This window comes from Paracoccidioides brasiliensis, assembly GCF_000150735.1.
Source record: "Paracoccidioides brasiliensis Pb18 unplaced genomic scaffold supercont2.3, whole genome shotgun sequence".
NCBI classification, from domain to species: Eukaryota; Fungi; Ascomycota; class Eurotiomycetes; order Onygenales; family Ajellomycetaceae; genus Paracoccidioides; species Paracoccidioides brasiliensis.
Window position 1 is genome coordinate 2,858,323 of NW_011371360.1, and position 24,676 is coordinate 2,882,998.

At 47.5% G+C, this 24,676-nt stretch overlaps 9 protein-coding genes across 9 annotated transcripts; 5 read left to right on the forward strand and 4 right to left on the reverse strand.

The window, feature by feature from the left end:
• Positions 1-224: 224 nt before the first annotated feature.
• On the reverse strand, positions 225-838 carry PADG_11563 (uncharacterized protein; the record flags this gene model as incomplete). Its single annotated transcript, XM_010760718.1, has 2 exons — positions 225-474; positions 786-838. The coding sequence occupies 2 exons, from the start codon at positions 836-838 to the stop codon at positions 225-227; spliced, it is 303 nt and encodes a 100-aa protein (XP_010759020.1).
• Positions 839-1,545: 707 nt separating this feature from the next.
• PADG_11564 (uncharacterized protein) lies at positions 1,546-2,084 on the forward strand (the record flags this gene model as incomplete). The annotated part of the gene is made up of 2 exons (XM_010760719.1): positions 1,546-1,665; positions 1,851-2,084. 2 exons carry the CDS (start codon positions 1,546-1,548, stop codon positions 2,082-2,084), a joined length of 354 nt encoding a protein of 117 aa, XP_010759021.1.
• Positions 2,085-2,343: 259 nt separating this feature from the next.
• Positions 2,344-2,607, reverse strand: PADG_11565 (uncharacterized protein; the record flags this gene model as incomplete). The annotated part of the gene is made up of 1 exon (XM_010760720.1): positions 2,344-2,607. The coding sequence occupies one exon, from the start codon at positions 2,605-2,607 to the stop codon at positions 2,344-2,346; it is 264 nt and encodes an 87-aa protein (XP_010759022.1).
• A 479-nt stretch (positions 2,608-3,086) lies between these two features.
• PADG_03247 (uncharacterized protein) lies at positions 3,087-3,675 on the forward strand (the record flags this gene model as incomplete). The annotated part of the gene is made up of 2 exons (XM_010760497.1): positions 3,087-3,174; positions 3,293-3,675. The coding sequence occupies 2 exons, from the start codon at positions 3,087-3,089 to the stop codon at positions 3,673-3,675; spliced, it is 471 nt and encodes a 156-aa protein (XP_010758799.1).
• An 867-nt stretch (positions 3,676-4,542) lies between these two features.
• Positions 4,543-6,123, forward strand: PADG_03248 (uncharacterized protein; the record flags this gene model as incomplete). The annotated part of the gene is made up of 1 exon (XM_010760014.1): positions 4,543-6,123. One exon carries the CDS (start codon positions 4,543-4,545, stop codon positions 6,121-6,123), a length of 1,581 nt encoding a protein of 526 aa, XP_010758316.1.
• Positions 6,124-7,369: 1,246 nt separating this feature from the next.
• Positions 7,370-10,816, forward strand: PADG_03249 (uncharacterized protein; the record flags this gene model as incomplete). Its single annotated transcript, XM_010760015.1, has 5 exons — positions 7,370-7,528; positions 7,729-7,755; positions 7,900-7,973; positions 8,074-9,021; positions 9,115-10,816. The coding sequence occupies 5 exons, from the start codon at positions 7,370-7,372 to the stop codon at positions 10,814-10,816; spliced, it is 2,910 nt and encodes a 969-aa protein (XP_010758317.1).
• Positions 10,817-11,782: 966 nt separating this feature from the next.
• PADG_03250 (uncharacterized protein) lies at positions 11,783-16,746 on the reverse strand (the record flags this gene model as incomplete). Its single annotated transcript, XM_010760016.1, has 9 exons — positions 11,783-11,926; positions 12,055-12,394; positions 12,452-13,242; positions 13,296-13,409; positions 13,473-13,837; positions 13,908-14,529; positions 14,586-14,792; positions 14,870-16,196; positions 16,277-16,746. The coding sequence occupies 9 exons, from the start codon at positions 16,744-16,746 to the stop codon at positions 11,783-11,785; spliced, it is 4,380 nt and encodes a 1,459-aa protein (XP_010758318.1).
• Positions 16,747-17,476: 730 nt separating this feature from the next.
• PADG_03251 (uncharacterized protein) lies at positions 17,477-19,595 on the forward strand (the record flags this gene model as incomplete). The annotated part of the gene is made up of 3 exons (XM_010760498.1): positions 17,477-18,083; positions 18,147-18,690; positions 18,758-19,595. The coding sequence occupies 3 exons, from the start codon at positions 17,477-17,479 to the stop codon at positions 19,593-19,595; spliced, it is 1,989 nt and encodes a 662-aa protein (XP_010758800.1).
• A 1,239-nt stretch (positions 19,596-20,834) lies between these two features.
• Positions 20,835-22,907, reverse strand: PADG_03252 (uncharacterized protein; the record flags this gene model as incomplete). The annotated part of the gene is made up of 7 exons (XM_010760017.1): positions 20,835-21,366; positions 21,459-21,731; positions 21,877-22,000; positions 22,069-22,117; positions 22,205-22,278; positions 22,368-22,605; positions 22,719-22,907. 7 exons carry the CDS (start codon positions 22,905-22,907, stop codon positions 20,835-20,837), a joined length of 1,479 nt encoding a protein of 492 aa, XP_010758319.1.
• Between the last annotated feature and the right edge of the window lie 1,769 nt (positions 22,908-24,676).

Genomic DNA, 24,676 nt, shown 5'->3' on the forward strand with positions numbered 1-24,676 from the left:
GGATATATTTCCAGTGCAAGGACTTTATTCCACACCTTTGTGCTAAGGAGAAATGAAAAGAAGTGAAGGTTTAGAATTGATGTGAAGAGAAAAACAGCTGCTATTTCTCAACAAAACCCCAATCACACACTACGACAACATTAACTACACCAAAACAAACACAGTGGTCCAAGAGGTACAGATGGATCCAGGTTTCAATCGGGCAAACACCACAGGGAACAAACTTACAATTCAAAAGGAGTGACAATGAGTTCTCGAGTTCTCTTGCTTCTTGCGCCACCACTTCTAGGATCCTTCGCCTTAACCCTTTGATTTTTGAATAAAGATGGTTTCATTGCCTCCAGCGGGTGCTGAGACGGCTGCTCGAGTATCGTCTTGCTTGGAATCCTTCGAGCCAGACTTGAGGATCTCGGATACGAAGCGTGCGATATTGCTACGCGATGGGGTTCTCTTCGTGCCGAATATGGGTGATCACTGATTAGATTCCTGTTAAGCGCCGGAACCAAAACGGTTCTCCACAAACTGTCATCATGTCAATGATGCCTCCAGCATCCACGATCCATCCTTTATTGGATGTTGAGTCCTAGAACGCCAATGAGTGGTGTTTCAGTCTGTTCCTGAAAAAAAAAAGGAACTTCTACATTGAGCAATATTCATGCAGGGGTTTGCATCTGACGGCAAAGTAATTGAAATATATCTTGTCAAAGTTATTGGAAACAAGCGACTGTGCCTTCAGAGCTGGACCTCTTTGCCAAAACCAATAACAAAACTATGTAGCAAAGTACCAGGATCCATAGCTGGGTGCTGGATTTTCACGCATCACATCAAGATGCTCCATTTTAACATGCTACAAATAACTAGACAAAAAAGTGAAGTGCTTATGCATATCAAGTTCGGAGCTCCAAATCCATCGTTTCATCCACTTCAGCGCTTAGAAAGATGAGCTGACTTAATTGAACTGGTTTTTGAGAACCCCTCGAAAGATTTCGGGCGGTTAACCAGGCCCCCCCCAGCTCCTGGGATCTTTACATGGAACTACCTAGCCTAGGTAGTTAAAATGCGGCAGTTTAACTCTGTGAAAGAACAATGTCCATCATGATTTCATTTCAAAACACCAATACCCCTTGTGAATCCCTAATCAAAAGATTGTTACTTTTGTCTTTTACCTTCCCATACTTCCTCCCAATGCCAAGCTAACTTGGGTAGGTGAGTTAGTTTTCATTTATGGCACAGTTTTGTGTTGAGCATTTCTAATTAAGTGCAGCTCCCTTCGGAATGTCACAGTTCATCCTAGAATAGATCCCAACATACGAGCAGGAATGGGAAGAGAAAGCTCAACCAAAATGGGTTGCAACGTCTCCATTTGCGACTTTCCAAACTATAAACCATCATCTAGATCTAACGAAACCAGTTCTACACGCTTCGTATTTACTGGAAGTCGCACATCCCGACAGCCTTGGAACGAAGAGATGCATTTCGACTTGGACCACTTATAGGTGGAAGCTGATAAAAGAGCCAGGCTGGCGAAAGGACCTGGAGGCAATAATGATCAAAGCCCAACCGACCCTTGAAGATGTGGATCTTTTCCGAAGATTTGACTTGCTCTGGGACTTCCAGAAACAGATTGAGCAACTACCCAAAGTGACTAACAACCGCTCGGAGAAGGTCGGGTCGCCTATAATCACGAGAACCATATGAAGGAATCCCAACCAATACCGATAGACATGTCCGGGGCTCGGATGCCTTCTCTACATGACGACGGTTCTTTTTGGACGATACACTTACGCTCTGGCTACGGGTAAAGGTGCGATATGGACTCTGCAACTCAAGGTGTTCATTTTTAAACATAGAGTTGCGCGACAACCCGCATCCGAAATGGCAAAGAATATCATGTGGTGACCGAACAAAGTGGGTTTGAAACGAGAACTGATGGCCATCTCCGCGTGAACGGTGGGGAGATTAATGAGGAATCGTCGGCAATCCTCGAGACCAAAGTTAGTATCAGATCCGCTGCTTCGACCATGGATTCAAGAAAGTCCGCAAATGGCTGGCAGCATGGATACAAGTTGAACCGGACAAATTAGAACTGCCAGACCAACGCACAGGAAAAACAATGCTTCCAATTCCAACAGTTTAAACGAAATCTTCGTTTATCATTCCCTTACACTCAGTGTCTTGACTCGCCAGCAGCTAATTTAATATCACAGGCGATTGATGATTAGTCAAGATCATGCTGAGATCTGTCTCACCGTTGCCGAATACGATGACAAATACATCCACTATCTGGAAACAGGCGAAAGCAAAGGCAAACCATATTTGAAGATGAATCAGTCGGCTCCCTTTTCACCCGCTGGGTGAGAGACATATAGATCCGCTTAGGGCAGCTTTCCTAGGATTTACGGAGAATTTGATAGGGGACGCCCGCCGAGCAAGGCCCTGTCGTTGGTGAGGGAAGGGGGAATCCCGAGTGTCGATTCTGGACGTTACGTTGCAACCATTCTGCCACAATGGAATATCCTTGATGATAGCCTGATCTGCAGGCTGGATACTTAAATTGCTAAGTTTGGACTTCTGGGGTCCGGTACTTGTAGTTATGCGTATGGCCATGTCTATCCCCCTTTACTTCTGAACCACGTTCATGTTGATTTGTGCCTTTGTGTTGACTATGTTCTGCTCGCTTCATAGTAGTTATTTAGATAACCGAGAGTTTTGAAATACAACGAAGATCCTAAACCTCTATTAGCTGCTGTAACAAATGACACCTGCAGAGTAGGCGACAGTGAAGATATTGTCCTGGTAGCCGAAAATCGCATGCTCAATCTAATTCATATACTTTGGCATAGAAGGTGCTGTATATTTAAAATATCTGCAGCAGAATCGGACCTCGGCCGAGGTAGTTAGTTACGGCGAAAACAACCATAAACTTCAATCTATAAAATCCTAATATATATCGTCCCATCATCCGATCACAGGTAATTTAAAACATCATAACCATCATCATACCAAAACCAATATACAGAGTTACCTGCCGTCCTCCCCTCTTCCCTTTCAGTTGACGAAAAAGACAAACGCCTCCGGTCAAACAAATGGAGGCCGCAGCCAAACTCTTCTTCTCCTCACCCCGCTTCGCCGTAGCTGGCGCGAGCACTGACCCCAGCAAGTTCGGCTACAAGAGTAAGCAAACCACCTCCGGCCTCCCGGAAAAATAAACTGGTTGCAAGGTCGTTGCACGCGCAGACGCAGTAAAATAATTCTGATACGTTCAAATCACCTCTTTCCCGACCACACACAGTCCTCGCCTGGTACCACCAGCACTCCCTGCCCGTCACCCCGCTGAACCCGTGGGCCCCCGAAATCGCCTTCCCCTCGCACACATACAGCACGACACCGTCTCCCTCCGCGCTCCCGTCACCCAAGCAGACATCGCTCTCCGTCGTGACGCCGCCAAAAGTGACGCTTGCGGTGTTGAAGGAGGCCAAGTCGGTGGATATACCCGCTGTGTGGCTGCAGCCGGGCACCTTTGACGACGAGGTGCTTGCGTATGCGCGGGAGAACTTCAAGGCTGCGGTTGCCGGGATGGAGGGGAGTGCTGGGCACGAAGGGTGGTGTGTGCTTGTGGATGGGGAGGATGCGCTGGCGGCGGCGGGTGTGACTTGGAGGGCACAGAAGTTGTAGATTGGATCTGAGTTGATCTTGGATTTTATTTTATTTTATTTTATTTTAATTGTTGATTTGGTATACTACCGGGGCATGGTTAAAATTGCAAGATACATTTGGATGGTGGCATTCTCTGTTAGGATTGACTGTTTTCATGGAATGTTCTTGTTCATCAACACTGTAATATGACAGACAGTTTAAAACATAGAGCTTCTAGCTGCCCATAGATTTGAAAGGATATTTCATATGATTTTGGTATTAACCTCCAAGTAACTATTGCCTCTGTGAGAATTTATTACATGCGAGATAACAAATGGTTCCAATGGCTGAGTGTGCTGCCTGAGAGTTTGTTTATTCTCCCGTGCACCGGAAATGATCCACGGTGGAATAGCTATTTTTAATCTGCTCCGCAGTCAGTTGTTGTTTACTTTGTAAGAGGTTATTTATATATTTAACTACGGGCGGGAAAGTGTTTCTCAAAGTGTGAATCAGGTTGCGCACGGTGTGATGTTGGGATGTAGTTAGTTAGCTTTGACAGATTGATCACGTTCGGGCGTTGATGATGTAACTAACTAACTGCCTTTCGTCAAACGCTGCAACGTGCCCGACGACGAAACGCCTGGTCTGAGGCTGGACGTGCCCAGAACTGTCCACAACCGCTCAGCGGCCTGCTGTCAGCCTGGGAGGGCAACACGGATAAGATCAAAAGGTACAAAAGGACAGAAGAAACGAAGAAAAAGAAGAAGGCGACGGGTAACAGGCTTCTTTATTTACTCCAAATATATCGACATCGTCGTCGTCGTCTTCGTCTAAGAAAAAAGACACCTTCCATCCACATTCTAAACACCAAAACCAACCCACAAACCATACATAGCGATTAACACAATGACACTCCCCGACTACCCCATGCCAGGCACCTTCATCCTGGACTCCCCCATCCCCCCCAAACTCGACCTTGTCGGCGCCAGATCCCAATTCTACCGCTCCCCCCAGACGCCATCCGCCGCCTCCTTGCTCCATCGCTCCGCCCGTTCGGACCATGGCAGTCGCAAAAAACGGGCCCGATACGGCTACGGAGATGTGGCTGGTGACGGTGACGCTGCTGGATTTCTGGAAGAGCGCTCTTCTTTCTCTCCTTCCAAAACTGCCGCGAGCACTACGTTGAATACAAGTAGCATCACTGCTACGACATGGCGGGACCGGTCGATGACGACAACCTCTCTGTCGCGCATCGCCAGCCCGACGCCGCTGGTTAACACCACCTATCGCTTTGCGGGCGGTGTGGAGACGTCATCGACGCTCCCGTTTGAGAAACAGGGCTACTATGATAATGATGATGACGATGATGATGACGCGAATGGGCCGGAGGTGGATTATCGTCCGAATCGCTATCGGGACCTGGTGCATATGCCCACGGACACTCCTTCATTGTCTGCGTCTCCCGTCTGTGGTGGGCGGGATGTGAGTACGGCGAGGAAGCGGAGTAGACGGGAGTCGACGTTGTCGTCGCAGCAGGATGGGATGAGGGTGGACGGTTCTTCGGAGGGCGGTGGCGATGGAGGGCGTGGCTGGGGCTCTGCTGTGATCAAGATTGTTGGCGGCGTTGCGGTGAAGGTATGGGACTTTTGCTGGCCGGGTCCGTTTCGTGGGTTTTATGCTGGGGGTGGGAAGGGCTATGAGATGCCTTCTGAACAGCGCCCACCACTGTCGTCGCAGGCATCGACGATGCCACGACTGGTCGACGCGGGCTCGCGGCAGAATGTCAGTGAGAAGGATGGTGACTTCTCCTCCGGTGATAAACGGACGGACGGGCCGATTAACCTCCCGGGACAGTTCCCCGCCGCATCTATTCCTAATAGCCAGCGATACCTTCACAGTGTTAACCACGATGAGCTACAGGGGAACTGGGTTCTGGTTAGGAAGGGTAAAAGCGCGTGGGAAGAAGAGGCTTTTAGCCTCTCATCTTCTTCATACACTTCAGCTCGCAAGATGCCGCCCAAGAGCAATGGCATATATCACCACCCCGTCAGCACCCCGCGACGAATCGCAGTGGGCAGACTGGCCAGGAGACAGAGTCTGATACCCATGGCATCGCGACCGTCATCTTCGTATTCGTCTTCGCACCACCTTTACAATAACACCAACGACACCAACAATACCGATAACAATAACAACAATCATCATCATCATCATCAAAATCATCGTCATCACTTCAGCCCGAAGAACGCCTCCTCGTCGCCCTTCGAACCCAACCGATCAAGAGGCCCGACCAAACAAGGGAGTTCGCCTGTGTCCCTTGAAGTGCAGCGGTATGCGGCCAAGGCGAAGCGGCGGGAACGCGAGGAGGATGCGAGCATCCGTCGGTTGAATCAGCAGTTGAAAACGATGATTAAGGAAGGGAGGGAGGCACTGGGCACGACGATTGAGATTGAGGATGATGGGATGGATGTGGAGGAATGGGATTGAGTATTTTCTTCTCTACGTTGCTTGTTGCCATTCTCTCTCTCTCTCTCTCTCTCTTCTTTTCTTTTTTTTTCCTTTTTCCTTTCTTTTCTTTTTTTTTTTTTCTTTTCCTTTTTTCTTTCTGTTCCTTTTTTCTTTTCTTCTTCTTCTTCTTTTTTTTGCGCGCCGTTGTCCCTTTCTGTTGATTGTTCTCGATAATGAATGAGACTGATACCACCACTGATGAGGCTTTTGCTACGATATTTCCCCTATTGCTTATATTACTTATCTCTTCCTGTATTCACGCTGTCTGCTTGAGGTTTTATTCCATGATCGCTGTTTATTTCTGTTTTAATCATGTTTTGCCGTCGTCTTGTTTATACCCCCTTTTTTTTTTGCTTTTCGTTCAGTGGTTCTTCTTTTACAGTGCAACCCATTTTCAAGGTTCTAATGACATGATGAGCGCCACAAGTAACTCTTACTACTACTACTACTACTACTACTGGTGCTGCTGCTTCTATAAAATATGCTTACACAAATGTTCACTCTTCTGCTTGTTCCTGGTCCAATACGATAATCCGGGGGTACTACATGGCATAGGGAGGCACGTGACCAGAGCAGCCCCGTAGTTAGCCACTAATAAACGGCTGCGCTCAACTAATAGTGAATTCTTCGTATAATCAAACTGGGGAACTCCTCACAGAGTCGGAGGATCCCATAACGTTAATAGCAGCTGTTAAGTAATTAGCAGTGGCAGTTAGTGAGTTAGCTAACTCCAAGGTAGGCAGACGACCAGGGAGTAGCGAGACGCACACCTCTGACTTCCCACCACCCAATTCCAAGTATTAGTTAACTTAGTATCGCATTGGCAGACTGCAACAGCCAACATCATCCATCCCATCCATTCCCTTCAGGTAGTTAGTTAGTTCACCACACCATATTCCGATCGAATGGCAAACTCACAGCATAGACGCCAGGAGAACCCCCCGAGAGACTGACTCTGACCCTGCCAGCACACCAGAACACCAAGAAACAATGCGCGCTCCCCCATTACACGATCCCCGCAGCTAGGTTGGCTAGGAACAATGCCGTCTCTCCTATTCCATGCGGTTACAGTTACCCCCAAACCCCCGTTGAAACTTCTTCTGCCCTTCCCCTCGACCTGCGCAGACCCCCATATATATGTATATGTATGTATATATATACACACCTAGGCATTATATATATAGAGATATATATATATATATAAATATCAACAGTTAAACACAGCATGACGGAGGAATCGCCTCACTCCAGCGACGCTGCTGCTGATCGCGAGAATAACAATAACCCCGCCTATGCCCAATTGCAGCATCCCCCTTCGGGCTCGCCGGCGCTAACTTCGACGGGCCGAACTATACAGGCGTGCGACAGGTGTCGGTTTAAGAAGGTGGGTGTTTTCTTCATGTTTTTATGTGTTTGGTTGCAAATGTGGTGGATTATGAGATCATGGTGGTGATGCTTGGTTAATTTATCCTATACATGTTGACCTGTGATGGGATGGTGTGGCATGGCATGGCAGACATGACATGACAGTTGTTGTCGGGCGACACGGCGCTGATGAATGAAAATCGTCTTTTATACTTTTAGGTTCGATGCGATGGCACGGTTCCGGCAGTATGTATAGACCGCGATTCATAGCCATCCATATTATATAATACGTGTTTCCTTGAAAGCCTCGATGCTTTCTTTTTCTTTCTTTCTTTCTTCCCATTTCTTCTGGCGGGGAAGCATCAGCTTATCACCGCTACAAAAATACAGTGTGGGAGATGCAAAGCGGCTGGCCTCGAGTGTCTTACCACCGTCAAGCTGAATCGCAAGTCATATCCAAGAAGGTATGTATATTATGGAATGGATATGAGGGTTGAAGATCGCTGACGATGTGATGATGATGATGATGATGATGATGATTGATTGATTATTGTGACTGGTTAGCTATACGGAATCCATCGAGGAACGATTGAGACAGCTTGAAGCGGAGGTCCACAAGCTGCGAGTTGGCAATGACTCCAAAGATAAACGTATCAAAGAACTGGAAGCTTCGGGTGCAAATATCGCATCCCCAAGACAAGCTGGCACTTCCACAACGAGTAACCGTCCAGACACTGTGGCTAAGCTGGGCCCGCGGCCGGCTACAGACGAACCTCTCTCGCGAGAGGTCGGGCGTATGAATCTCGATCGAAGAGGGATTGGTCGCTTCATGGGCTCTTCTTCCGGCATCTTCTTCATAGGGACCGCTGAGCAACGGTTTTGCCTTTCTCAGAACCCCCCGGATAAGAAAGTCGGAGATGCTCTGCTTAGAGTTGACGTTGATGATGAGAGCACAGAGTATCCCGTTCACTATGCTGTTAACACATCTGCGACGTTAACCCCCTTACCACCCCGTGAGACTGCTCAGGGATACATTGACGCCTGGTTTGACGCCTGGAGACATATATTCCCCATTCTGCATCGACCTTCGTTCACCAATTCGATCAACCAGCTGTATAGTGCTCCTGCCTCTGAGCATGACTGGTGTGTTCTAGGGCTCTTTTACCTCATCCTGGCCCTTGGGTGCCGACACCTTTTCATGATTGGCGAGGTTGTCGATGGACAACCTACCGTTGAGAGCAACCAGGAGGATATCGAGTACTACAGCCAGTCGTCCAAGTACCATAATGATATCCTAGCAATGAACAATCTCGCAACCATGCAGTATCAGGAGCTGCAGACATTGTGGTTTCTATATACCGGAAAACGCAGCTTAGCGTTTCAAATGACGGGAAGCATGACGCGGTTAGCGCTGGAATTGGGACTGCATCGGCATACAAGACGATTTCAGTTTGACCCGTTGGAGACTGAGTTGAGGAAGCGGGTCTTTTGGGTTTGCTATATGCTTGATAAGTACGGTTGGGAGTTCTCATTCATTTTCTACATATTTTGAGCATTATCTGATATAGAAACAATATTTCTCTTTGCTTTTTCTTAAAACTCTAGTTTCGTATGCGCGATATATGGACTGCCAAAGTCCTTTCGCGATCAAGATATCGACGTCGAACTTCCATCAGATGTCGATGATGACTTCGTCAACCAAAGCGGCTACCTGCTCTCCCTTCCGGGAGAACCGACGGGAATGCTAACCTTCGTTTCGCTGATCAAAGTGGTTCGCGTACTCTCTAATACCCTTGAAATCCTCTACACCACAACAGACAGAAGGCAAACCGTTACCAAGATCAAGACGATCGATCGATTGCTAGACCAATGGATCCATACGCTTCCAGATCATCTTCAACTAGATCCAAGCGCCTTTACTCATCCATCCGCCTCCTCAAAAGAGACGCTTCTACTCATCGAACCCTCGATTGCCTTCTTGCATATATCCTACCTGTATACCCGACTCGCGGCGCACCGAGTTGCGCTCTCCTTCTTCCGTTCAGAACCGCAGTATGCCATCTCACTCACAAAATGCATGGAATTTGCCAAAGAACTCATCAGCTTGAATTCCCGAGCCCTGCGTCATTTACTAGTATTCGATGTCAATCCCGGCTCACACGTATATACTTTGTGGTCTTGTGGATTGCTGTCTCTATTCGGACTGCCAGAGTTTCTATCTGGCGAGCCAAAAATCGAACGATCTCCGAAAAAGGAGAGTGATATAAAAACATCAGTATCGGCTTGTGTTGATCTTCTGGAGGCACTTGTTGCTGCAGGTCGAACCGGGGAGAAAGTCAGAGCCGATAACCTACGATGTATATCAGCGGGACTTTCAGAAAGCGGAACGATTCCAAGTCCGAACACGCTTCAAACCGATCATCGTGAGTCGTGGTACCAACAGCCACCACAGCTTATGGTACAACCGCACCAGCAGCAGCCGCAACGACAGCAATCAGGAGACACCTCCCATGTACCACCCCCCTCAACCCACACACCTGAAATCCTTAGCCCCCCCCCACCACCTCCTTTCCCCCAATTCCTACAACAAACACTTTTCGGACACCCTTCTCCAACCCCCCCCCTCCCAACCTCGGATAGCCAAATACAAAACCCCACTCAGCTACAACCCCCACAGCCACCCCATTTACAAGGCATAGACCTCCACTCCCAATCCCCCGGCCTCTCCCGCCTAGCCATGTCCGCCAACTCCCCCGCCTTTATCAGCAACTTCAACATCGATTTCTCCAGCCCCTTAGCCCACCCTTACGACCGCCTAGCGGACGCCTTCCATTCCCCCACCTCCGCCGCTGTGCCGGACAATAGCAATAGCGCCAGCAACACCAGCACCAGCCAGCAAATAGCAGCCGGCCTAAATCAGCCCACGCACCAGCAGAATCACCACCATCACCATCACGGTTCGCACCAGCAGTCGCAGTCGCATCCTCATCCGCATCCGCATCCGCATCCGCACCAACATCAGCATCATGCTATGAGGCAGGTGTGGGGTGATCCTGTCTTTAACGTGTCGTCGATTATGCAGGTGTCTGAGCCCGGAGGCGGTGTGGGGGATAATAGTAATAATGATGGTGCGTCATTTGTCATGCAGGATGTTTTGAGTTCGGAGTCGATCGGGATTGGGGTTGGGGTTGGGGTTGGGATGGGGATGGGGATTGGGCAGGGGGATGGGGAGAGGAATGGGGATGGGGATGGGAGAGGGGGAAGGGGAGGGGCGAGGAAGAGGGCTAGGGTTGGGTCGTCGAACTGAGGTTTTTATTTGGTCTTAGTTTTTGTTTAAATTTCTTTTTGTTGTATTTTAATTTTTTTCTTCTCTATTTTTTGGTTTAGGTTTTTGGCTTTGCTACTGGATGGCGGGACATGGGAACCCCTTACTTATGCTGTGAATAACATGTCATTTTATATAAATTGTCATAGTTTGTTTATATGCTTGGATGTATATTCCCCTTCCCAAACCACCGCTCTCTTCCTTTTCCTCCTTCCGCTTCTATTTCTGCGCGCTGTTCCTCCACCCCCCCTCATGCTAGACTGGGTCTTTGGAATCTAATTAGGATGAGGATGAGGACAACAAATTCAAGATCTTGTTAGACGCGCGATATATTGGATGCCATTTATGGATGGCGATGATCGCTAATGTATGCAGGTATGTATACACGTGTGTTTTTGGTGCTAGTCTGTGTATTTGCACGGAAGGTTGAATTGAATTCTCGTATAGCCAGTTTAGATAGATAGCTATGTGTTTGTAACGGGTTTTGAGGTGATCTCTACATGGCATCGCTAGATAATGACTGAAGTATGGCTGGTGGAATGAACTGAAAGTTGAAGCTGACTGGCAAATTGAAATTGAACTAAGCTATGCAGGATAGATGGAGAGGTATGGTTGAGTGCCTATGCACATTCATTAGAAAATAAATATCGTCACAGTCTGTTTTAAAAAGAAAATAATTAATGAGAATCCGACGACGAGATTGAGGACATACTCTCTTAAAAACACTTCAATGAAATGCGTTTCCCAAATCTAAACTCAAAAGCAAATGATCTTGGTGAGAAAGATAAAAAAACAAAAGAAAAGTCAATATATGCAATCTTAAGGTATATTCCCAACCATAGTATAATCGTCAATAGAAAAGCAAGAAATCGAGTTCCAGGGCGAAATTTTATTTCCCCAAGACACAATATATATATATATATATATATATAGGCGAACTGCCTCGGATCATTTGGACCTTCTGAACAACCTCTTCACGGAGAAGAAGTAGACAAACAAATATATGATCATGTAGTTCGTAACCACGAAGCCGACGAAAATGCCTAGGTATTGCCAGGCGTTGGAACTAGAAATGTTATTTCTAGCGAGGAACTGGTGATTTTAATCGGTTAGCGTGTGTGCCAAATGGATTGAATTTCATGTGTCCTCCCAGCCAATACTTGGAGATGTGGAAGATAAAACAGAAAAGAGATAAAAAGAGGAGATGGCGAGTTACTTACGTCGTCACCCAAGCGATACGAACAGTACTGGCATCTTTCCATGCCCTCTGGGTTAGCTAGGTATCCGCGGGCCGAAGTAATCCATGAGCCGGCGTACTCTGCGCATGTTTGGTTTGGAGGGGCAAAGAAGGTTATCAATTCACTCGCGTCGCAGGTGACTTTGACACCCTTCATGACCATCGAGAGAATGCCTCCGATCCAGTATGTAAATGGTGCAATGTAATACATGGTATAAGCCCAGAAGGCAGGCATCTCTGTTTGAGGTCGCAGAATGCCATTGAACAGCTCGCACATGATCAGGAAGAAAGGCATCAGGTTGGCAGCCATGACAGCGTCGGTACTGGTAAGGATTTGGTCAGTATGTTTTCAAAAGGGTTGAGGGTTTTCGGATACGAACCTCATTGCAGCAATCCATTGGCCCCAGGAGGTCGCGAAAAGGTGGAAGAAGAGAACCATGGGAAAGGTATAGCCAGCCGGAGTACCGAGAGGTAGTCCCACACAGAAGTAGAAAATAAGATAGAAAATAGTTCCTCCGATAAACGCATATGGTAGTTCAGCTAAGATTTGAGCAGAGGAGAAACTGAACCATCCATATATTCGGCTTGGATACTCGCGTTCTAACCACATGTCGCGATTCTCAATGAACTTCATCGCGGTGCCGTTGACGAATTCCGGGACAAGCATGAGGATTAAGAAACAGGAGAACGCTCGCGATTGCATGTCCGTCTCGCTATTTCCAATTTGCAGATAGGTGAGTCCATTGAGTAAAGCATGGATGACGGATGCATAAAGTCTTGAATAGGGGTATTCGGGGGTGCGCCAGTATTGCCGAGATAGGCGCTTTGTGAGTTGGACTATTTGTTCGAATGTCGAGGATGCATATTCCCTCTTATCGGCATTTTGGTCCACGGCAATTTCCTTTCCCTTTTTGGTGCAGATAACGTCGACTAGTTCCTCAACTTTGGCTGCTTCGGGCGAGCACTTCCACACGTTATTCCAGTCCATTTCCTTCCCTTCCACCTTAATTGCTCCGACACCAACTTCAATAAGAAGGTCTGCCACATTCTTCCCCGGTTCGATGGCAATACCGTGACGGCCGAAATAATCGCATATAGTTTTCCCAGATGGTCCAACATCCCCGAAGTAAAATATGTTGCCTCCAGGATTCAATGCGAGGACACGGTCGAACTGAAAATTGTTAGCGAACGGCTGGTGGCATTAAGGGAGTGAGTATAACTTACAAGTTCAATCTGTTTATGACTTGCTTGGTGGATGGTGCACACAATGGAAAGCCCTGCATCCGCAAGCTTCCTGAGTAATACGACGATGCTGAACGCACCCTCGCTATCGAGACCCTGTAGAAGACGAGTGTTATTTCTAGCATCCCAAGTGATCAAATGACAGAATAGAAAACTTACACTTGTAGGTTCGTCCAAAAACAAAAGGTGGCTTGGTTTGGCACAAAGCTCAACTCCGATGGTCGTCCGTCTCTTTTGCTCTATTGGCAGTGAGCCTATCACAGCATCTTGCAGCTCCATAAGCCCAAGAGTTTGTAAGATCGTGTCCACATAGGCAAGCTTCTCCTGTCGCGGGACATCATATCCCTGCCGTAATAATGCGGAAAATTCAAAAGCCTCTCTAATTGTGCTTGTGCCGTCTTGGAGATCCATCTGCTGACAATATCCAATTTTCCGACGAAATGTCATGTCCGGGACTTCTCCATCAATCATTAGATCGCCAGTCAGCGTGCCGGTGTTCTGGCGTTGAGTGAGAACAGTCAACACTATTTAAGGGGTTAGTGTTAGTTGTTTAGCACTCTAAAAAGTGTCGTAGCGAGTGGATGATTGCTTTACATGTTGATTTACCAGCACCAGATGATCCAACTAATGCTGTAAGTTTGCCCGGTTGGCAATATCCAGAAACATTATTTAGCAAGACCCTCTCTGAGGTTCCTTGTCGTATAGTATATCTCAATTTCCGCCACGCAAAGGTCGATTGCGTCTTCGCAATGCTCATGGCGGGGGCGCCGCGGGCGCCGCGGGAATCTGTTCCTGTCATCTCTGGGGGAGCCTTGTGGTCGCCATCAATAGCTCTATTCTCCTCATCGCTGACCGCCGCACTTCGTCGTCGTTTGCTCTTTTGGCCATATAAAACAGCGCCAGCAGAACCGTCGTCCCATTCCAGGACCTCACAAAGCCAAGCATTCATAGCCGTGTATGCTATGGTAAACAGAACCAAGATGCCGAAATTTCTCCATACGTTGCGATAATAGAAACCATATCTGCTTGCAAGATAAGCGTCACCACTGATAGTTAGCTGTCCCGGCACACTGCCAGCGCCCGCGCAGGACTGATACATCGGATTTGTATAATTAGGACCTGAAGGGACAATCGACGCGGGATCGCAAGTGAGTTCAAGATTATGGAACTCATTAGCTATTAATGCTTCGTAGGTGTATATCACCGGTGTGGAATACTATGGACAATAATTAGCATACTAGATGTTTTGAGGTAGGGGTTCAATATGCCTACCGCAATCCACCCAACCCAAGGCACCCGAGAAATTAGCCTGTTTAACGGGAGCAGATAGCCGCTATAGGTAATGGCGATTAGGAATATCACGCCACAATATCGTAGGGCCACTTCGAAACTCGAGAAAGCCGCAAACAGCCGGAATTGAGAAGTCTGGCAAACAGTATACAGGTACGAGAAGAGAAAAAAGATGAAGAAAGATCCAGCCTAAAATATAAGCCGTGTTAGTAACATCAAAAATTTACCGGAAATACAAAAGAGCTCATGGATCTCAGAGTACTCACATCCAATTTGAAGCCGGCCATAAAATAGACGATTATGTTGAACACGACAGACATTATAAAGACTATTACGAAGTCGAACAAAGTACGAGCAAAGGCAACGGCGCTCGGCCTCACGAAGGCGAACCGTTTCTGACGGCTAATGATGCCACGGCCTTGAACGGAATCTTCAAGTTCAGCCAATTGGATCCAGGCCAAGGTAAGGGCGCTGTAAAAGAGAAAACCCGCGCGGGAGAAGGCACCCTTAGTGGTAGCGGGTAGGTTAAAAAACAGAGACGATATCAAAAGTGCTAGCACAATAGAATTACCCAGTTTCAAGTACAAATGCGAAGGGTAACCTTTGAGGAGCCACCACTGACGTTTCGTACAAAGCACAATTTGTTTTACCAGAGAAGTGTTGTAAACCGATGTAGCCGAAACGAAACGAGACTTCTTCTGCCGGGCAAGGGTTGTGAAGTCTTCCAGTGTGGAATTAGAGTCATTGGCTTGGGGCGTTACTCTTTTACGGGAGCTGGAAAGTTGCTCTTCGTAATTCTGGATATCCTGCTGGATAACCTTGAAATCTTTGCTTTCTTTGAACGCCTTTTCCAATTCGATTGCCCCTTTAGGGGCACGTGCCTCAAAACCGGCCCGAAAAGATCGAGTTTCAGCGGATGTGATGCCAGTAAGGAAATCTGCGATGGTCTGTCTGGGGTGGCGTTTATACCCCAAGTCTTCGAAGTAAGACGTTGCTCTGTTCGCAGGGCCCTGGAACAACATCCGTCCCTCGTCTATAAGTAAAACTTTATCTGCAAATTTGTACACGGCATCAGAGGCTTGGTAGAGTGTCACGATGGTTGCCTTGCCACAAGCGTCCGTCATAATTCGAAGGCTTCGAGCATAGTCAACCGCAGCAGCAGCATCCAAACCCCTGGTAGAATTGTCCCATGCACCAACGGTAGAATCAGTTGCAAGAGATTCAATGATCGAAATTCGTTTCCGTTCACCACCGGAAACACCACGGATATATTCGTTCCCAACGAGCGTGTCCATGACATGGGATATGCCGAAAACTCGACCGTAGATTTCCAAGATCTCAGGAATTCTATGCCGTAGCCTTTTTGGAGTCTTGCTCTCCAATGCAAATTCCAGTGTTTGACGTACAGTTAAAGTGGGAAAGTGGATATCCTCTTCTGGGGTGTAAGCAACTTCCCCTCTAAAATGTTTTGACATGTCTTCTGGTTTAAGCCCGGAATAGTCAATGGATCCAGTCACACCCAAAAAGGAGGAGTGGTAATTGGCTACGGTTCGCAAAAATGTCGAGCACCCAGCGCCAGGGCGGCCCAATACCCTTTAAAACAAAACAACAAGTCAATTAGTGGACTCATTATAATTGAGCATCTTAAATATGAGATAAGGTGCGGTATATACAGCATAATCTCCCCGCTACGGACAACCCCTGAAAAATCATTGATCAAGGGTCTCCTATTTTCAAGTTTTGGGGGAGCAATCCATCTTTTGATGGTCCACTCATACACGTCCTGAAACGTTGCCGTCCGCCAAATTGCCCTAGCTAAAGTCTTCACCTGCGAATGCTCGTTTCGGACACCCCAGGTGGTCACATTCTTAAAACAAATCCCGAGTCGGCTAAAGGGTCTGTCGCATACATCTTTCACCCGGTGTTCTCGGAGATATTTTTCAAGAGTTGAGTGCGGCTCTGCATATTCGATGGGTTCGTGGTAAGAGTACTGCGTGAGACATTGGTGCAAACTTGCCAATGCGTCCTCGTCCTGCTGAGTCGGATGGACATGCGACTCCAGATCATCTTCCCGTTCGGTAGCATTGCGCGGTCGTTCATTGTGACTGGGAATCCGGGACAATACCGACCCTTTTGGAGGCATTGTTGTAAATGCTCAAGACCAGAGAATATCTAGACCATACGAATGTAACAACTGAACGATTGAGAGATTTCCCAAGGGTTGATGAAATTTCCATGCTCGCAACGGCGGTATGGCCTATTAATATCAATTTGGCATGGGATAGCAGTGGAAAGGCGAAAAAGCACGTCAAATAGAAATCCTGAAAAGGAGGCTCAGATGAAAGCTCTGACAAATGTCGATGGGTCCCGATATAGTGCCTAAAAGGGAAGCCAAGCTGAGAGGGCGACCCATCATTTTGTAACCAAGCTTTGGAGCCAAGCCCGAAGGCTCCTTTTAGAACCCCTGAGAGGCTCTTGCGGTTGAAGAGTAACGAGCCACCGGCGGCAAATGGGGCTAGTCCTGAAGAGGAAGCCAAGACACAGTCGGGACGTGAAACTGAGTATTTCTGCGTAGTTCTACTACTTTAGTGGGTTTGCCGTAGCTGTTTGGCTATTATTATGGAGTTGCTGATAGGGTATCCACGTTTTCATCGCGGGACCAAACCGATTATTAAGCAGTGGATCCATAAAATATGCCTCGGCCATCATTCCATCGCAAAACCAGATCTGTTTTATCTCCCTCAAATGATCAGCTGTTTTGATTCTGCTTCTTAAGGGAAACCTTCCTGGATGCCAGTATTTTGAAGGTTAACTATTATTGTTGACTGGATTTGGATTTGATGGGCGAGAATGTAGTCGCTTGTAGAGGCAGCATGCCTCTTCCTTCACGTTCAGCTGCTCTGCCCACGTCGCCACAAACTTCCGACGATGGCCTTAAATTTTCTAACGAGTCGTGTTATACCTGTCGACGACGACGGGTTATCTGTGATCGGTTGCTTCCAACTTGCAAAAAATGCCATAGAGCCAAGAAGACATGCTTAGGGTACAAGAAGCCATTTACGTGGGTGCAGGGCGTTGCCAGTCGGGGGAAGATGATGGGCTTGACCTTCGGTGATGTTGCGGGGAAGAACTGTCAGTCTGCTTCAGGGGTGCGGGGTGCTGTTGAGCCGGAGAGATCCCAGCGGGCGAGAAGTTTGTCCTCTAGCGTCTTAGGCTCGGCGCAAAACAATCACTGCGGAATGTCGGGTAGTCTGGTATCCTTACAACCCGGGTATCCAGAGCCCGTCCATACCTCAGATTCCAATGTAGAAGAATACCAACAGGATGGAATGACACTCTCATGCTCGAATTCGGGAAAGCAGAGCCGTAATGATGAATGCATATATGCAGTGGATGACCATCTTACTACTATCTCTTTGAACCTGGTAGATCCGCTGTTCCAGGGCTTGGACAGCATATCGCGATACTACTTGGCATATTGTGAGTCCGCCCAAGGGTGAAAGGCTAAGCGTCAACACAGTGCCATTGCTGACAAGGTGTGAGATGATCGTAAATTCTGTGCACTGATGGTGCTGTTCGAGATCCCCCACAGAAACCCATATCGCCTCCTTCTTCGGATGATTAATACTTGTCCCGGTCTTTGTGCTGCAATGGCTGCAATTGCGGCGTGCCACAACCTGCATGTCCTTCAGTACTCTGGTCAATCGGCATTCGACAGCACGTCCTTAAGGCAGAAAAGCTCATTTGATAGTGGCGAAGAATTTATGCACTCGCCTAACCCAAAAGTGAGAGTTGCATATCAGCATTTGCTGCTTCTCAAGCAACGGGCGCTTCGTGAGCTGGAGGAAAACCTGTCGAATCCCAATAAGAGAGGAGATGAAGCGACAATTGCTTCCGCACTTCTCCTTATGGTTCTTGATATGGTAGAATCGGGCCGTGGTACTTGGAAATTGCATGTTGAAGGCGCAAAGAAGATGCTTAAGACTCGTTTTGGAAGACACCTTGCGGGTAAAGAGGATGAATTGTCAACATTTCCTGGGATGGTTTATGATAGTTTCAACATGTTCCTGGCAGGAACATGTATGACGTATGTATAGATAAGAGCCATTTTTCGTCCAGGGATGTCAAATTCTGCTAACACAATATTCCACCAGTTTTGACATCATGGGTTCAACATTGACCCCATCCGGAACTTGGTCGGAACCATTGTCATCCCAACTGACAAAATCACCAAGCCTCCTTTCGGACACGGAAAAAAACGTCTGGCTCGGGTGTCCAGGTCCCCTACTGCGCATCATCCTCTTCATCTCGTCCCTTCGCCATGCAGACTCATCCCTGCGCATTCCAGCACCAATAGCGGGCATCTACACAGTCCTCTCTCAGATCAATGCCTTTGACCCAAGGCAGTGGGCACGGGAGATGCAGCAGTCCATTGGCACAAATACGACAGAACTTCCAACCTCCCAATACCACTACCTCGACAGCCTTCCCCCACCAGCACCACCAGCACCATCAAGCCCTGAGGAGTCCCATTATTGGAATCCACCCCAGGCGACAATGACAGCCCTTTCCATTCCCTCTTCAAAAGTAGACAATTCATCCACCGAAGCGCTCTTCCACGTCGCCTCTGCTTATAAGATCGCCATAACCCTCTACGCAACACGGATCCTCCTTCATCCGTCGGCGGACGAATGCCCTTTCCTCCCCGAACAGGTCACAGAGGTGCTGAACCACCTCTCACACATCCAGCCCTCCTCTGAGCTGTTTAAGAGTCTTCTGTGGCCGACTTTCATAGCCGGGGCGGAGTGCCGGTGTCCGGAGCAACGTGCGTGGATTCGCGATTTCCTAGATCAGATGTGGCGCGGGTTCTGGACGGTAAATATCCGTGGCGCGTTGCGGGTGTTGGATGCTATTTGGGGGCGTGAGAGTCAGGAGGATGGGGATTGGGCTGAGTACTTTGATCGGTCGGGCGTTAATTGGCTGTTTATTTGAGGGGTTTAAGAGGTGCCGAGTGAGTGTGCTTCTCTAGTGTCCAGTGTTTATCCCTTTTCCTTTTGAAAAGGAAGATCCTTGCGTACGTTTGAGATGTGTTTATGAGAACCTGTTTTGTGCTGAAGCATGCTGAAATAAAACCAGCAAATGAGGGATGGCTAGTTTGCGGGAAACGTCAGGAAGCAAAAACAAACAAGTCTAGAAAATGGGGCAAAAAGCAGTGATGAGCTGTACAGCTGACAACAGCCGCAGCAGGGAATCTGAGCGATCACCTATGGAGCCCGTCGGCTCTAGAGGAGAGATTGCGGGCGTTGTGTTGGAGGTTGGAGAGGTTGGAGGTTGGAGGTTGGAGCTGAGGGGTCTATCCTAGTCGTTTGGGCGGACCAGGATAGTTGACTAGTTAATTAGTTGCTAACTAACTAGTCAACGCAGTGCTCCCCATTAAAACACACCCACTATATCCATACCATACCTATGCAGAGACCCGTAACGGGCAAACCCCCTATTAATCCTAATTCCTAATAACACCACCCTAATCCAACCCTTCTAATTCCTCCTAATCTCTCCCGGCCCCACCTGTAACTAACGCTGTGGTGGGGGTGATTGGTAATTAGGAGTGTTGCATTTTAGAGGGGGGGTCCTTAAAGCCTTGCTTACCCTTGGCGCTTTCTCATTTCTTCCACTGCACACTTATTACTGGTTACCCTTGGGAATCAAGCAGCAGCAGTGACAGCAGTGTTTGATCTTATATAGTTGAATTGGTGAAATTTGAAGTTTTCTTTTGACTCAATTTCGGAACCTAGATGATGCGCATGCATTTATATGCAGTAACTAAGTATGATAATAGATGTGAGAAACAAGCAACCCTTTTTCCTTTGTTGGGATATTTCTTTTTGTTGGGAGGAGAAAGGAGAATACGCATGTAATCAATCAACATTCAATTACTTCCAGCCTCCGCTAATCAACCATGGGGCGTACGGAGTACTTTTCTGCTCTATTACAAGATTTAATTGGCTCGATCACACAATGACCATTCATATCAGGAGCCAAATGACGGATGGGAGCATATAATTGGTTGTGGGAAGAACCCCTATTAATCAAACACAACCTCCATAATCACAACCACCACACCCATACCTATCAAGTTGCCCATAAAGTCTGAAATGAAATATCCAGCATACATACATTTTACCTTTACCAAATGGCGAAAATAAAATACATCCACAACAATCCCCCAACTCAATACCCATAATAATTAATCTCATCACCCCCGCCGCTCTCCTTCAACCTCCTGTTCTCCTTCTGCAAAATCACTCTCATCCACCACGCACACCCAATGGCCCCCAACGCAAGCCCAGCCGAAACCCCAAAGCCAATGGCAAACCTCGGCTTATCATAATTCGGCCATATATACGCACCATATATATACCCAATCTGCCCCGCGACATTATGCATAGCCAACACAACCGCCCGCTTCTCCCGCGTCTGTGACAACGTCGACGACACCCACCCGATAATCACGGAATTGACTGAGTAGGCACCTACGGGGAATATGAAGCAGGCGATATAGCGCCCTGCAGTGTTCAAGGTTGTACAGGCGATGACGAAGCCCACGACGGCAACGAAAAGGCCAATGGTTATGTGCCAGGTGCGCTCGTGGTAGTGGCCGGAGGACCAGCCCATGAAGATTGCGGAGCAGGCGGCGAAGATGAAGGGGGGACAGGTTAGGAGGAGGGTTTCAGTTTTGGGGAACCCAAGAGTTCTCACGACGCTGGTGCGTGGGGTTTCTTGGGTTAGAATTGTGGTTTCTTGAAACTCATGGAGGGCATGTTGTTCAAGGGGAACATGCCGAATACAACCTACGTTGGGAAATAGCTATTGAAGCCGCAAGCAGCCAGGTGGAAATTCTGCATCAGACTGAAAATCCATGTTCGTTTGTCCTTGGCTGCCTGGCGCAGGCCTTCCATTACAGAGCTCTCTTCGCCCATCTGGCCCATCTTGTCCCGTTCGATTCTGGCATGGGCGAGTTGACGTTCATCGGGTTTGAGCCAGCGGGTAGTAAGGGGCGTATCTGGTAGGAGCCAGAAGCCTATCAGTGCGACTGCGGTGGTGATGCAGCCCTCGATGATAAACAGCCTAGCGAACAAGGGAAGGAAAGAAGCAGCCTTAGCTGGATTGGCTTCTTAGGTATGAGAGATATACCGAAAAGAAAAAAGAAAAAAGAAAAAAACAGGGGGGGTGGGAGGGCGGGAGGGTATGTGTGTATGTTTCAGGAACTTACCATCTCCATCCGGACAGGCCCCGCGCATCGTCCATGCCTTTGAAGACTCCTGCAGCAATCAGGCCGGCGAACCCTGTTGCGAGGATCTGGGCACAGTACAGGACAGCTATTCGAGAAGCGACCTCTGGTTGGCAAATTTGCATTAGAGGTTTGGTGTCTGGTAGGCACAAGGGAGAACTGGGGATGAATAACCTTTCCTAGTATAAAAGATGGCCAGAAGATATGTTGCCCCGGGATAGAACTACATGGTTCTCGTTAGACCTCTTCAACCTCCGCGTGTAATTTTGCTATAAATCCGTATACTTGTATGGAGGGACATGTAACATACTGGCGCCTCGGTCACACCCAGCAAAAAGCGACACACGACCATACCAGCGTAGGACTGGACCAATGAAGTGCATGCTAATAAAAGGGTTCGGTTTAATTCAATTCAATCGCCGTATTCGAGATTTTCCTCCAATTCTTCGTCCTAATTTTAGGGTATCACTGACCTGAAACGATTGACCAGACCACCATCCAGCTGCTCATATACATACTTGGCGAGACTCTTGTAATCAACATATTGCTGGGAATCTGCATCAAAACATAACCGACGAAGAGGATGGAGATGGTGGTGTTAAACTGGAATTCTCCCTCCATGCCCAGCTCCTTTTCGACGTCGTCCAGCCGTGCTTGGGCGAGAGTGTTTCTGTCGATATAATTGAGGAAGTACATGACGACCAGGATTGGCTGTAATTGTATAGATGGACGAGTATTAGATCTCGATATAAGACCAGAAATGAATATAAATAGAGATTAATATGAGTGTAAGTGTAAATGTAAATGCAAATATATAATTATACCATGATCCGATAATCCAGCTTCCGCACCAGGCGGATCTCAACTGGATCAGTCTTTGCAACAGCACCAGCATAGTCTCGGTTCTCAGCAGCGCCCTTCTCTGGAAATACGCCCTCGCTGTTGACAACGGCCTCTTTGCTGGTGTCTGCAGCGATGACGGTGCCGCTTTCGATGTGCTTAGTATCAGCCATGATGGAAAGATGGTTATAATGTCGTCGGGTCACCAGCTGAATATGAGAAACTGAAGAGTGAAATGACGCCTGCCAGTAAGCCAGCTTCGGAAAGATAAATTCCGACAGTTTCAGTGGGAACTGGGCGTGGGACGGGTGAATGCAAAGTATTTAAACGTGAATCAAGAGAACTCAGATACAATTAAAAACATCAATCATGCATGCAACATTGAAGCCCCCATCTAGTCCAAGGTCTCGACTCTTCAACCCCGCGCGATAAAAAAAAAAAAACGATCCCCTTTACTTTAGGCGCCGAAAACAGATCTTATTCTTGTTTTTATTTGTTTTCATACCCTGGACATTTCTGCATCCATGTAGATAAAAGCAGTAGAGTTTTGGTCGATGGATGTTGGTCTGTTGCAGCCCCAACCCCGCATGTTGAGTGGTAGCAAGAGACCAAAGAAGAAAAGCCTAGAGCAGAACAACCCTTGATCAAATCGTAGCTCGATACGAATTTACGGTAGGAAGTTGGGTGGTCTGTTTGGAGCTGGGGTGGAGTAGATTCTGCGCGGGTTGTGCTGACAGCAGCGGGAGAGTGTGCGAATCTGGCTTAGTTGGGGACAGGAGAACCTGGAAGAATGCAGCATAATGCTGGTTGATCGTAGGGATGCCGGGATTCGTTGATAATGTTGTTTTTGTTTAGATTGTTATATGGTGGCTTTCGCTGGCTCTGTTCCTTACGAACCATCACGAAGCATCAGCAAGGTAACGTAATCCACCACCCAACGCCCGTTTACACCCAACGCCTGCCATTTCGCCATCACTATGATGAAATATTTTCAACATTATTTCAACAACGCAATTAGATTTTAAGATGATATATTATAGGATGAAAATATATATAGAAAATTACATATAAAAATATATAGCTAATTCAGTAAATGTTTGTTTGGCTTAATAACTCGCCTGGAATGTGAAATCTTGGGTGGAGGCAGATTCAGCGAGCAAGCAGTCATTAAACCAGTAGAGATTGCAATATCATCATATCCCTCTGGCAGTGGATCTGTGGGCACCCTGGCAGGGCTCTGAAAACGCGATTTAGCCACTCTTTGCGAAATCAATGGTCTACTTTCCTGATTAGTAAGGTGATTTTTGAATTCTTCAATCATCTTCTTATTCAATCATGATTGTAGCTGTACAGCAGCTCATTCTTCCTTTTCTTTTTGCTCCTGAGCCTTTTTCTCATCTCTAAGCTCCTTGTCAATCTGCCGTTGAGCAGCTCTTGCGGCCTTATCCATTTCCTTTTGCTGTTTTGTGGCCTGGTGAGCTGCCTCCCACTCCATCCTCTGCTGGATGATATCTGCCTCCTTCTGTTCCTTAAGAATAGTGTATTGCAGCTTTGCATCCTCCTTACAAGCTTGCTCATCCTTTTTGGCAACCTCTGAGGCCGCCAAATTCTCACAGATGCTCTGCACCTTTGCTGGTGAGAAGAACTGTGTCAATGATGGATTCAAGGGATCTAGCAACCCCATTGCCCTGCCACACTTGCAATGTCTCCTCTCTTGATTAAGAGCTTTTTGAAGCTGCTGATTCTCTATTAAAAGAACCTCTTTATCAAGAGCAAGATTTTCCCCTGCACGGATCACCCAGTTGAGATCATTAGATATTTGATGCTGCTGTTGCTTGACTTGCTTCACCAATTTCCACAGGCCAACAATAGAAGTAGGTGTTCTTGGTTGATATATTGCATCAGGGGGGGGTGCAAGGTCATATTTGAAGCTTTTTAAGAA